The sequence below is a fragment of the Emys orbicularis genome, chromosome 2 (genome assembly GCF_028017835.1).
Source record: "Emys orbicularis isolate rEmyOrb1 chromosome 2, rEmyOrb1.hap1, whole genome shotgun sequence".
Lineage (NCBI taxonomy): Eukaryota > Metazoa > Chordata > Testudines > Emydidae > Emys > Emys orbicularis.
Window position 1 is genome coordinate 76,150,996 of NC_088684.1, and position 14,668 is coordinate 76,165,663.

The 14,668-nt window shown below is 40.2% G+C and overlaps 1 protein-coding gene across 1 annotated transcript in view; it reads right to left on the minus strand.

Annotated features, from left to right (window-relative positions):
- Positions 1-13,187, minus strand: part of ASXL3 (ASXL transcriptional regulator 3) — a 136,656-nt gene extending 123,469 nt beyond the window's left edge. The window contains exon 1 of the mRNA XM_065399681.1: positions 13,112-13,187. Within this exon, the coding sequence (XP_065255753.1) occupies positions 13,112-13,165 (54 nt within the window). The 5' untranslated portion in view covers positions 13,166-13,187. The remainder of the gene's footprint in view (positions 1-13,111) is intronic.
- Between the last annotated feature and the right edge of the window lie 1,481 nt (positions 13,188-14,668).

Below are 14,668 nucleotides of genomic sequence, written 5' to 3' on the forward strand. Positions count from 1 at the left end.
GAGCTGCTATTACAAATGAAAGGGATTTGGGGGGTTTTCAAGCTTACAGAATGTTCAAAACTGACTTGAAATCAATTTGAATTGTGACATCATATCCCTGTATGTAGTCAATTCACTGGCACAATCAAATTCTAGTACTTCAAATGCTCCAAAAGTAGACAGGAAAGTCACATTTTTGAATTAGAGAAATATAGCCTTCTCGCACCACATATATAGAGAGAATTCTTTTGTTAGCTGCCAGTGGGATTTTGCTATCTCTGTTAAATATAAAATGGTTAGTGTCATAACAATGATCAGCCATCATTTTATGACATTTATCTTCATGAGTGAGGAAAGGAAGGGCTACTGTGAATTATTCCACCTCTCCTCATGAGATGATTAAAGTCTTAAGAGATTAGTCATCACTACCAGCTGTATATAAAATAAAATACATGACGGTGTGGGATGCTATGAAGTTTTAATTGCCATGAGTTGGGGAACACCACCTTAATCGCAGATGGTACAGCTGCCAGTTACTCATGCAAGGTTCTCAAGCAAGGGAGAATCGGTACTTTGTATCACACCAAACCATGCATATTTTGTTTGCGTCACATATCTTGTTCATTTTTAATTCTAATCTTCATACTGTCTTCCCCCACCCGGCTTTAAAGTATATTAGCTGTAACAGAAACGGGCTCTATTTGGGTGGAACCTAGTGATGTTTGTATAAAGTTTGGCAAATAATGTATTGTTTCAAACCCATACGAACAAGAGTTTGGCAAGGTACCGACAGATCAGATAGAACACATGATGGGGTGTCTATATAACAGGGAGATGCCCTAAAGGTTTTATTGGGAAGACCTGCATGATAACTTATAGCTTTTCTATTTGAGAACAATCTGACTTAGCGTTGCCAATTTTGGCTGGAGGGATTCCTGAAGGTTTCATCACATGACAATCTTTAATTAAAGATTAATCTTTAATTTCTAGAGACTCCAGGACAATCCTGGAGGGTTAACAACCCTAATCTGACCATCCCAAACTGCTGGCAATAAAAAAAAACAAAACAAAACTTTCATGGCACCTTATACCAGCAGTTGTTCTGTTTGTTTGTTTTTTTGTTCGTTCTGGGGTGGTGGTTGTTTATAATACACACAAAGAGTATGGTATTTTCCCATTCTTCCTCATGGCAGAAAATGCTTTTGATTACAATTGTGGTGAGTTGTAAGTGCTTGGAATGCATGGTAATTACAAGGTTGGATGAAGGGGAGCAGATTTGTTTTATGGGGGTGAATTGCCCTGGTTCTTTTGGAGAAGTTCTCCTTCTCTGGTTACTGCTAGACCACACCTATCATTTAATCTGTGACTCAAAAGATAATTCTATGAAATAATTTTTTGCCTTTGGAATACACGAAATGATAAGCATTACCAGTTTTCCACAGGGAGCATATCTTTATCCACACTACCCTCAATAAGGGCTTCTGTTAGTCTGAATCTGTAAAAAGCAACAGAGGGTCCTGTGGCACCTTTAAGACTAACAGAAGTATTGGGAGCATAAGCTTTCGTGGGTAAGAACCTCACTTCTTCAGATGCAAGATGCATCTGAAGAAGTGAGGTTCTTACCCACGAAAGCTTATGCTCCCAATACTTCTGTTAGTCTTAAAGGTGCCACAGGACCCTCTGTTGCTTTTTGCATTGACATAGTTGACAAAGGAAAATCAACAGAGTGGTTTACCAGCTGAACAGAAGTTTCCCTTAGAGATTTAAACTCAATAAAAGCTATCAATCTTCATAGCCAGAACAATTAAATAGGCCTCATGCCCACAAGGAACAAAGATGAACTCTGACTTCAAAATTACAGAGGTGATAGTGAGATAGAGATAAAGATGTGATCCTTATACCAACAGTTTGTAACCCTAAGCCCAAAATTAAGATGCAGATTTTGTCTACCCATCTGAGTAAAACGTGAAGGCACTCAGGATAGGTCACTTCCCTGGATACTACACTGTGACCAAACTATGAATCTTCAATTCAAATGTTATTTCCATCTTAACATATGGATGTGAAAGCTGGAAAGTCACCAAAGACAGAGACAGATGTCTAAATGTCTTCGAAAGCAAATACCTTAGAAAAATACAAGATAGTAAATGAAATAACATATGCCAAGATTTGTCAGAGTTCAACACCTCCTGACCTCTAAAGTTATCCAGAAAAAAAAGATGGAAATATATAGGACATGTTAAGAATGAAGCCAGAGCATCTGCCATGGCAAGCATGCCATTGGGCAGCTGAAAGAACATGCAAAAGGGGCCAAGTGAAAGAATACCTTCGTCGAACACTATTCAGAGCAGGAAATCTATGGGACTTAACAACATAGAGAACATAGAGTGTGGCTGAGGATAGACAGGGATAGAGGAGCCTTGCTCAGGCCCTAAGCGACATATGGCAGCACGGGAAGGACTATGATTTAAAATCACCTGCAGTCCACAGGAAAAAATGTAACTGTCTTATCCTTCAACTCTATTGGTGCTCTACCATAGAATGAACTCTCTTGCTCAATGGAGCAATCTCGGAATATTTTTATTTTAAGGATATGGAACACTATTGTAAAATTGGTATCCTAAAAGAAAAGAAAAGGCCCTCGCCTATTCACAAAAGCTTTGAAAAGAATTTTAACACACATCAGAGCTATAGAGTCAAAACATTCATTACCAAAATCCCATGCAAGTTACACAGACTCCCCAAGAGTTCCAATGACTGTGGTCTTAGAAAACCATGTTTCCCTAAAAAATCCTGTTAACAGAAAGACGAAAGGTCACTTTACACAAAGGTTAGGATGCCTCAGCATTGGCCTCCAGGGTAGCCATCCAGTTCATCTTCTGCCTATAAGGCAATACAATGCAGTGGCTGGATGAGCCTTTTGGCTTATATGCAGGAAGGTGGATTTTGCCTTAAACTGTTCCAGATATTGTGACCCATAAATACAAATCTATTTGTGGAACATTTCGATGTTATATTTTTCAACGGTAAGAAAATACATCAGTATTTCTGGTTACTAAACAAAAAACAGCAGTAGTCTCATCCTGAAAAAGTATGGAAGAGGGCTTTTTTGCAAAAGAGATTCCAAGACAGGTACACATATAAGCATTGCTTTTCTAGAAGCAATCTGGACAAGATCAGGTGACACCAACTCTGAAAATTCCATTAGTAGAAAGGATTGCCTATCACTCAAAGGAGAGGAAAATATTTCATAAGACAAGTGGGTCTTTTCATTTATTTCTAAAGGGTTGTTGTTGTTTTTTTTAAACCTTTGCAATATTCTCTTGGTTGAAATAGACAAGGCAAATTTTCCTAAAATTAGTTGGATGTGATGTAATAAGAAACACAGTAGTTCATTTCCCAGACAAAAGTTCTAATTATAGTTGTGACGTTCTCCTGGTGTTATCTGGACCCGTGATCTACTAGGTCACTCCAATCCTTGACTCTGGGAGCCAGCCTTACCCTGCTCTGCTGTGAGAACCCCCACTCCCAGGCTGTTCATGCACAGCCTCTAACATGAAAGCTGCTCCCAGCTATGTGAGTGAGCACTTTTGGCCAGCTGCTGCATGGATTCTGCAACTGAATGACACTAGCCAATATCTCCGGTCCCAGACACAGCCCTAGGAACCTCCGTCTTGCAGTGTCCAGTTATGCCCACTGGACGCTTCAAGCTTATATGAGTTCGTCAATTTAATAATTACATTGATATGTACCAGGCTTGTTATCCCAAGGGAAGTCTCTGACACGCTTCAAACCAAACTCACTGCTTCAAGTAGAATAAACAAACTAATTTATTAACTACAAAAGATAGATTTTAAGTGATTATAAGTCAAAGCCCAACAAGTCAGATCTGGTCAAATGAAATAAAAGCAAAACGCATTGTAAGCTGATCTTAACACCTTCAGTGCCCTTAGAAACTTGGATGCTTCTCACCACAGGCTGGCTGGTTGCCCTTCAGCCAGGCTCTCCCCTTTGGTCAGCACTTCAGTCGCTTGGTGGTGGTGTCTGTAGATGGAGGTGGAAGAGAGGGAGAGCATGGCAAATGTCTCTCCCTTTTATCTTGTTCTTTCTTCCCTCTTGGCTTTGCGCCCTCCCCCCCCTTTAGAGTCAGGTGAGCCTTATCTCATCTAAGTCCCAAACTGACCAAGGGAAGGGAGGTGACTCACTCGAGAGTCCAACAGATCCTTTGTTGCTGCCTAGGCCAGTGTCCTTTGTTCCTGTGAGGCTGGGCTGGGTTTGTTTCATACATGCCCTGATGAGGTGTGAACTGCCCCTCTCCTCTGGGGGAGTTTTTGCCTGGGCTTGTTTTAAGACATGAGAAGACATTTTGAGCCTCATAACTATATACATGAAATTACAGCCGATAACATTACTAAAACAACAATGCTTAGTGCATCATGAGCCTTCCAAAGACACCCGACATGACAAACTTTACAGTGGATACCACACAATGATATTATAAGGATGAACATGGGGGTGCAGAGTGTCACAATAGTTTCTACAGAGAACAGGATTCTTTGGTTTGTTGTTTTAATCTCCATACTTCAAAAATCTCAAGAAAACAAAAATTTAGCAGGGAAGTCTTATTTCAGATTATTGTGTTACCACTTCACTTAAATAAGTAGCTGACAGTCCAATAAAGTGTCATCCCAAAATTAAGAAAATTAATTTCTCTCTCTCTCTCTTTCCATTTCTCTCCTTCTCTATCATGGAATTTTGGTTTCCTCCTGGGATATTGGGGTTTTTTTTGTTCCACTTCATACTGTGTGCATGCACCTCTGCATCTTTTCCCCCACTGCAGTTCTCCAACTCCTCTCTGCCACTTTTCCCTGGCCCTTTGCCAATATTGCTGCTCCCACACAGAAGAGGCATGCAAGTTTGCGTTTTAAAGTTCAAGAGATAGGTATGTAGCAAAATACAAGGATACAGAAAACTTTAAAAGGGTTTTAGAATATGCCTACCACATAAACAAATTCTGTATGAATATATGTCTAAATACAGGTTTTTGGAACATTAGTACTTACAGTAGTTTTCTAGACTTCCCAGATCTCTCTCTCTCTCTCTCGCTCACACACACACACACACACTTACTTCAATAAGTAAGTAACTTCAGCCTTTAATGGCACTTCAAGTAATACATAAGGGGTTTCTTAACATGCAAGTTTTAAGAATGCTGAGAAGAGCAGATAGGTGCAGTGTTCTTTTAAATTTAAACTGATAGTTCTCTCTGCATCTGTGATTTTCAGGAGCACTTCCCTACGCACACATCAGGCATCAAACTTCACTTTCTGTTACAGGGACACTTATGTAGGTCAGGCCCAAAGTTTAGACAGTAGGGATTTTTTTGTTTTGTTTTGTTTTCAGACTTAAACATTGGCCTAAAGGGCTTGCAACTCAGACATTGCAGTACTCTGCTAGTGCATGCGAACTACAGTGAAATTAACCAGTTTATTTTCATTGCCCAAACCAGGGGTAGGCAATCTATGGCATGCGTGCCAAAGGCGGCACGCGAGCTCATTTTCAGTGGCACTCACACTGCCTGGGTCCTGGCCATCGGTCTGGGGGGCTCTGCATTTTAATTTGATTTTAAATGAAGCTTCTTAAACATTTTTAAAAACTTATTTACTTTACATACAACAATAGTTTAGTTATATATTACAGACTTATAGAAAGAGACCTTCTAAAAATGTTAAAATGCATTATTGGCATGTGAAACTTTAAATTAGAGTAAATAAATGAAGACTCGGCACACCACTTCTGAAAGGTTGCCGACCCCTGGCCCAAACTAACCAAAATAAAAACAGAAAACTGCATAGAGGGTGAAAAATATTTTTAAATATAATCCAAATTTTAATCACTTAAAATGTTAGCAATATAAAGAATCTTTATGGTAGTATATTAGACAGAAGCTGCACCTATGCAGGGCAGAGAACCTCATGAAGGGGTGGACAGGATCTTTGTTCTTTTTCAAATACATCTACTCTATCATTAGACAGTAACTCCAAAATATACTAACTGCAACAGATGCCTGAAGAGAAACAATTAAGAAGATCCATTTTTAGAGATCCAACTAAAATGAAGAGAAGAAAGCAGCTTGAAGTTTTTTTGTTTTGTTTTTTAAATCAGCTCATCAAATGATAAACATAGTGGCTCAGACATGTGCTCATCACCTTCCAATCCATACAAAACGTAGCCACTAAAATCTTCTAAACCATTGCTCTATATCACATCCTTTTTTTTTAATCTGTCCTCTGTCTGATCTTCAACTGCTTTACATTTATACCTTGATTTAATCCTCATGCCCTTCACTCTATCCATCTCTACCTATTGTTTGTTTCTCATCACTTATATTGTATCCTGCCCTTCTATTTCACCAGTTATGCCAGTCCGCCCAACCATCCATATGTTCACTTCTTCCACGTTTCTGCTTTCTTACACATTACCCTTTGTGCATGGAAAGCCTTCCCAGAACTAACCAGAACAGCTTTACAACATCTACCTCAAAACCCTCTTTTGCTACTGACCACTTACATCATGGATGGCTATTAGTTTGTTTACTAAAAATATCCAAATGATTCAGAATCATCAAGCTGTCCACAGTCAGCCAATGTTACTTCATCCTTCTTCTCTCATTGATTGTTTTATAAACACTCACCTGTGCCTTGTTTCAATTTAGGTTTTAACCTTTTCGGGTCAGGGATCACGTCTTCATTTAGAACAATGCAGCCCTGATACTGACTGGGGCCTTTAGGGAATCACACAACACAGATAAAATTTAAAAAAAACAATTTTCTTGTTGCCTTGCTTTTTTTTATATATATATATATATATTATTCTCAGAATGCAACACCTGGGATGGGGGAAGTAGACAATTGCTTATTTTAAGTCAGAAAACTGGAAGAGGAAATGAGATGCTATATGTAACAGGAAATAGTTTAGCGCATGGGTGTTATCTAAAGGTGACTGCAAACATAAAAGGTAAATTCCATTGACTTTAGCAATACATGTGGATTGAATGCCCTCATTGAAAAGGCAAAGATAGGCATTTAGCATGTAAGGCCAGATCAGACTATGTGCAGAGGACCTCTTGGGAGATGCTGAGCAGGCTCCACTCCAAATCACAACAAAGGAAACTGAAGGCACTCAGCATCTTGCAGGACTGGGCCCATGAACAATCCAAATTTGCCCTTTTCTGTTCTATTTCAGGTCTTGGGAATTCACAGACATCTGGCTCCTGATTCTCTGCAATACTCCATTGGGTCCCATGCTGTGATATCACAACTACTAAGGAAGCTTTCTGGAGCACTGAACCATCTATAGGGCGCTGAGGGCTCTTCCAAGGGCTCTGTGTAGTTTTCCAAGTTACTTTAAAATTATATAACATATTCCTCTTTTCTTCAATATCTATATTCAGAGGTCTGGCTCCATGCTCCAGAGTACCTCATTGGTACCTGAGGCATCACAGTTGATCAAGACAGACATGTCTTCAGAACATCTCAGAGAAAAAGGTAAGGCTTAGTTGTTTATAAGATTAATGTCTCTCATTCTAATTAATAGGATCACTGTCCACATATTGGACAAGTAAATTAAGTTTACATTTTATTTGCAGTTCACCTTTTTAAATCTTTTTTTTTAAATCTACTAATCTCTAGAATACTCAATACTAACAAAAAGTGGTGCTGCTATGTACATGCAACAACAGAAGGTAAAGAAATAGATGGAGGAGTTGTGCTACCTAACAAGTGCAGCAATTGCTTTGAATAAAAAAAAAAGAAATCTGAGAAAGCTCTAGGGCAAATAAATAACATTAAAAACCCCCACAGATCTTCAAAGCAACATTGATTGTGGATCAAAGTGATAGGCCATCAAAACCTCCCAAAGCAGCAATATTTCTGCATGTCTAAAAAAGAATGAACTTAGAAGAAATATGGAAATAATAGTAGGTCTCTGTTAAGCCAACAACAAAGAAACCCTTAGTGTAGTAAAACAAAGTCATGTCAAATCCCCATTTTTAGAAATGCATGAACTTCCTTTCATAACGTTTTAAACTGTATTTATAGTAACAAGAGTGAAGACTGGAGACAAAAGTCAAAGGTATTACAAAGCTCTAGCTATACATGTTACAATTCTGATTTTTGGTCTCATTTGTGGGCTTCAAATATAAAGACATACTGCAATATAATTCCATACCACTGTATGATCTACTTCAACTACACAATCTCAGTAGAACAGAGGACAAGTGACCGGTAACCAGATTTGGACAGCCAGCCACATTAAACTGTAACATACAGGCTAACAACCACATCTCCAAAGTAGTTATTCTTTAAAGCAGCAATTTCTTTAATTAATTTGCATACATACTTGCTACTTAAAAAAAAAAAAAGTCTTTTAATTTAAACTATTATGTAGGAACAATAATTTATTCTTAACTAAGACCTGTAGCGCCAGGAAGCTACAAAAATAAATACGCAGAACCAAAGCATTAGAACACCCGGTTCACTCATCCCCTGTACCAAGAAGATTCTGCATAGTGCAGCAAAACATGCACAATGCTAAGCAATTGGAGCAAACCTTTACATTCATTTAATTATGAACAGGGCGTGGAGGAGGAAAAGCAGGCATGCAGGGGGTAATCTAGTGAACATAAGTGATGTGAAAATCTACCAGTTTCAGAATTTTCAGCTACTCCCACTATCAAGTGGAAGTTAGAGTTTAAGTATGCTTTAGAGCTGTGCTTAGAATAAAGAGAAAAGGACAGTGATGAGGGCAAGTTATTTACAGAAATTCTTTCAAACGGTTCTGATAAAACACCATCCTTTATAGGCAGATGCCTCATGAAATATACTGGCCACACTGGTCTTGAGGGTTTACCAGCCTGCAGCATCTGCTCCCTTCAAGCCTATTTTACCTATCTGGGTCATAAGTAAAGCAGTATGCCTGGCAGCCATAACTAATGGCTGAGTGTTGTTCTATGACAACTCCAATCTATACCATTGAAGGACTGAACCTCAAAAGAACAAACCCCTTCAATTTAACTTCAAATTTGCGTTGAAATTTTCCAAGTGAGCCATTCATTCCCCAATAGCCACACATTTGTAAATCTACATTCGTTTAATTATTTTAGAGTCTTCCTCAATTTTAAAGTGACTGATGAACTTAGAATGTGAAACTACATAGAGACAAAAGTTACCAGAACTGCTGGCTTATGACATCTACTAAAAATATAAACAGCTGGTCTACAATCAATTATTTTGTGATGCATCTGTACTATGTATGTCTTGTGCAACCAATGAACTTGGAAAATCCAACTCAAGGCACCAAATTAGTATAGGACAGAAGTTAATAATATTTCAGGACTTATAATTTTGGTCTTAAGAACACCTAGAACTGAGGAGGCACAAGCTTTTCCATTCAATGGTGTCATTTTCAGTTGTTTTAACTTTTTCAGTCTTTTTAAAGCTTTTTCCTGAAATTTGGCAGGTTTGCTCTCTCTGAACAAACAAACAACTAAGTTTAAAGAATATATGAGCCAAAATAGTTCAATTGTACTCTCCTCCTCTCTCCCCCATTAAAAAAGGGCTATGTTTTTCTCTCTGATTAGTGGAGGTGAGTGAGGAAAGAGGTAGGGTGCTACATATGGAAAGAAGTTAGACCTCAAAGGAACCTTGCCATCCTCCACAAAATACAGGTCAAGGAATGTCTCCAGGGTTCCTGCCTTATTTATTGCACAGTATAAAACATTTTAATGTGAGCTATAGTAAACAGCTGACTATAGTGGCATTTGTTAGTTTCTTCTTACATTAAGACTCTATACAAAAAACATTACAAGAATGTCAAGATGACAAAGACGATGTATTCAAGTATCAAGAAATGATAAATGTAAGGTTGCCTATCAACCTTAAGCCTGATCGCTTGGACATATGCATTACAAAACTGCCTTATTATAAAATAATTTACTGGGTTTTTTTGCAGAACTGCTGCCTCTTTCATTGTGCATGCTGAACAAGGAATAAGACAGGGCTGTGTAATGATATGGGTGCAGGGTCCAGATTACCCCTGCTTTATTCTATGTAATTGTTGTATGGGGCATGTGAGTTTGAAGTGAGGATGCTACAGACACCACTATATCCACTTCTACCATGACTAGTGTATAGCTTAGGGCTAAGGAACTAGACTGCAACCCAGGGAATCTGTATTCTTTTTCTGCCTCTTTCAGAGATTTCCTATGCAACCTTGGACAACACATTTAATCTCTCTGTGCTTCGGTCTGCATAGGTAAAATAATAATAAAATAATAATAATAAATAATACTTAACTTCACAAGCATGTTGTAAGGCTAAATCAATTTACATTTGCAAAGCTCTCAGGTACTACAGTGATGAGTGTCAAATAAAAGCAAATAAGAGAAAAAAACATTTTAGTTAGTCCACAGTTTGGAAAATGTGCAGTACATGAAGCATGGGACCACACACTGGAGGAACAAAGAGTACAAAGTGAAAAACTCAACAGCTATTTCATTCACTGAGCACTGTCCCCATTCTGTATTGTGTGAGCTAGAGGTGCTATGGAAAAATAGTGCATGAACATGTAATTTAGAGACTGTACTGTAATGCATACACATACACAAGGGAGCAGAGTTAAGGTTATCTTACAATCTTAACTTTGTCATTTCATAACTTGGGAGTACTTCACTTTACAAGCTTAACACACTTGTAGGCTTTTTATAGGAAATATAAAAAATGGGTATCAGTACTTATAACTTATTAATTCAACCTTCCTATTCTTAAAAATAAAGAAATTCAGAAGCCAATCAATTTTATAACCCAGATATTGATCTAGCTAGCTCATGAGTCATTACTTGTGAGTACGTATCAATCACTTCATTCTTTACTTGTCCTTGGAAAGAAATTGATTTAATCAAGCCTTGCAGTAATACATTATTGATGTATTCCAAGAAAATGGAATCATAATGAACCATCAGGTCCTTTACATAAAATACTATAAGGACTCCATAAATTTGGCCTCAATAAAGTTCTGCTAGCATGAATCCCTGCACTAGTAGATCCTGATGCAGAATCAGGGTCAAAGCAAGCAGTCTATGCATAAGTCATATAGGAAACAGATTATGGACAAGCTTCTGGATAATTTAGTAACTTTGGGAGGCTGAACAACATTTTGTACAACAGGCAACGTGCTTCATCACCCACTCTTCATATAAAGCAACTACCAGTCCTAGTAGGTTTACACAATCAAGGCTGTTCTGAGTGAGAAAAAGAATGCGACTCAAACAGAGAGAGCTTCCCTATTTATAACAGCTGAATCTATGTTCTAGAAGCTATTGAACTTTTCCACAGAGTTGACTACACCTTAACAGAGATTTTCCTCGCTTGCACGGACCACCTCCCTTCCCATTCATGATGGCTTATATTCCCTGTGGCAGCTACAGCAATTGCTTACATGCAAAACTAACATTAGGATAGAATTCCATGTATTTTAAATGTCTTTTAATGAAGTTTAGCAGCTTACAATATAACAAAAGCCAGCCACAAATCACAGTCACAAACAACCATAAAGAGCTATAAAGTTCATGAGTTTGGGAACATCTATTCTAGTCATTAGTTTGGGGAAGAGAGTGCCCTCTTAATACACTTACTCCTTTACCAGGATCCACAGAGTTAAGGAAAGACAATAGTGAGAAAGTAAGAATCTTGGGCCTGGCACATTTCCTGTTTTAGACAGGCATATTTTTCAACTCTAAAAGTGCCTACATCAGACCACCCTTGCTAAAGCTGAACTAACTGTAGTAATTTTTTGCCACATGTCCAATGAACCTTATACGTTCAATCAATGCAAGACTCCTATGAGGCACTGCCAGTGACATCTATAGTTAGGACTGCCTCCTATTTTGATATAAATTATGCCGTGGAAGCACTGAAAGGCTGAAATTCCTATGTAATGCTCCATAGTCCCACAAGACACATCCTTTCAAAAAGGACTGTGCTTCACAGCCATTCTAAGACAAAAAAATAAATAAAACAGACACTCACTAGCACCACAAGAAAAGGATCACATTCTTTCGATACTAATTTAATTGTTGAAATAATCAGTAAAATATGAAATTGTTATGAATACCCCCAAAAAACCCAATATAAACAGCAGCAGATCTTTCTAGCTGTCCTCTTTCTATAACCGCATCTAACTGATGCTGAAATAACCCCATCTTCAGGGAAGGCATACGCACTATAATGTACAACCACACATGCTGTATCGTACACACACACTGTGAAATTCCTAGAATGGAGAGAACTCACACAAAAGGGTCCTGAAGCACAAAGTAAATGATGTGTCCTAATACACTTAGCGAACAATAAAACAAAGTCACATAAAACAGATACTGGAGAAAGAGGGTGACAAATAATTCCCCAACCCTCTGGGAACACATGAAGTCTTTAGAGCCAGATAGCTTTCTGAGGGGTGGGATTGATTGCCTGAGCTATTTCTCTACACCGATGGGTGGAGAGGAATCCCTGGATAATTCTCTCTCCTACACACACTAATGGAGTGATGGGAAATCCTTGGATCTTTCACTTACATATATTTTAAAGAGGGGGAGGACTTTTCTGGGATATCTGAAACAAATACATGGGACAGGGAAAAGGGAATTTCTCTCTCTCACACACACACACACACATAGTGGATATTTTTCGACACACACTAACGAAAGGTGTAGCTATTTCCCCACACATTAAAGGGAAAAGGGAGAGCTGTGGGAGAGACATACGCATACCAGGGAAAGGAGGCGCCCCCTGGGGATGAGGGAACTTCACACGCAGTGTGTGTGTGTGGGGGGGGGAATTCCCCTGGCTAGCCCCTTAGCCCCTCACACACCCACGTAAGGAGGGAGGCAGCCACTCACACCCGCTACCGCCCGGCGAGTCAATCGCTTCGCTCACACAGCCCTGCACGCTCACTCCAACATGCCCTACTGATTGCAACAAAGCCGGGGGGTGGGGGGGGGGGTCTGTACGGGGCTGACCGCCCCCTCCACTCGCCGGGGGCTCGCCCGCCCGCACCATGCGAACGCGGCACCTACCAGGCGGGCAGCCTCGGCCCAGGTGCGGTCCTTCTTCTTCCTCTTGTCTTTCATGTTTGCATCTCATTGAGATGGTTCTAGGGGGGCGGGGGGAGGGCGGACTGGAGCGTGCGGGGGAGGGGGGCCCGGAGGGGTTCCACACAGACAAGGCTACACGGGCGCGGAGCTCCGGAGCCCCCGGGGCGGGGGGACGAGAAGGGGGCTGGGCCGGCTCGGGCTCCCGCAGCAGCAGCAGCACAGCTGACAGCTTGAGGGATGCTCCGCTACTCTCACAACAATGCACTATGACGTCACACAGGGGAATGGCGACCGCACCAAACATCCCAGCCAAGGCGGCCGCCCTCGCGAGGAAACCGCGCGCGAGACCAGAGCGATTCAAAAACCTCGCGAGAGCTGTTAGGGCGGTTGCCGCTGCCCAACGGGGGGGCGCTAAGCGGAGACTACACATCCCAGGGTGCAATGCGCAGCCAGCCGGCGCCGGCGGAGCGAGCTGGAGCATTGCCCCGTTGGAAGTGTAGTCTCCACTGGGCAGCGTGGATACAACCCGCTGCGCGCTGTTGCCAACATTGCTAGGCAAAGCCAGAGACTTGTGTGCGCGTCTGTCATGGGAGGGGCAGCGCTGTGGTTATTATAATGTGTGTGGGGACTGCTAGGCACTATGGCAACAACGTGGACATTTAAAGGTGATGCCTATTAGAGCTGGCTTGCTGTGCTTTCAATTATAAAATAAAATATTTATTTTTAAATCCTACCAAACCTATTAGGGCTATTGCCAAGCAATATATACACCTTAAAGAATCAGAACAGTGTAGGTTACAAAAATTAAAATCTGCATCCACAGCCCCCATCCATGTAGATCCCTGAGACACACTTACATCCACACACTGTAGCTCCGCTGCACTTCCCGTACCACAACCATACCTCCATTCTGCCATCCTATGTTCTATCTCCCAATGTATGAACCATCAGCAGTCTCACTGCCTCCTCAATCAAATACCGTCTTTCAATTCACCTGCCCTTTACAAGGCAGAGACGATAACATCTCACCTCTTACCTTGCATAAATCTTCCCACAATAGTTGATACCACAACATTTTCATGTCTTATTCTGTATATATTGCCCCATCTTCTCAATAGCCTAGCAACATCACTATAAATTTATTATTCACTCTACCACCCACATACAGGACAGATATCCACCCTAACCCATCTAAGCTACACGTTCTGGTCCCAAAGTATCTCATACTAAAACCAGCTATAAACAAAAGCCCTTATCCTGCAAAGATTTCCATACAATCTTAATTCTAAGTATGTGAATAATCCCTTTGAAGTCAATGGAACTACTTGCGGTGAGGGTTAAACAAATGTTTAAGTATCTGCAGAATCAGGGGGACTCAATCTTGGAATTACTCGTGATAATCAGTAATGCTCATGGTAGGAAGTGTTCTCCTGGATTGCTTATTCCACACAGGCAACTGAAGGGATATATAAGCTTACAGTGTAATACAGTACTTTTCCTTAGTCATTTAAAAATTGAAAAGTAGCTATGATGCTTACC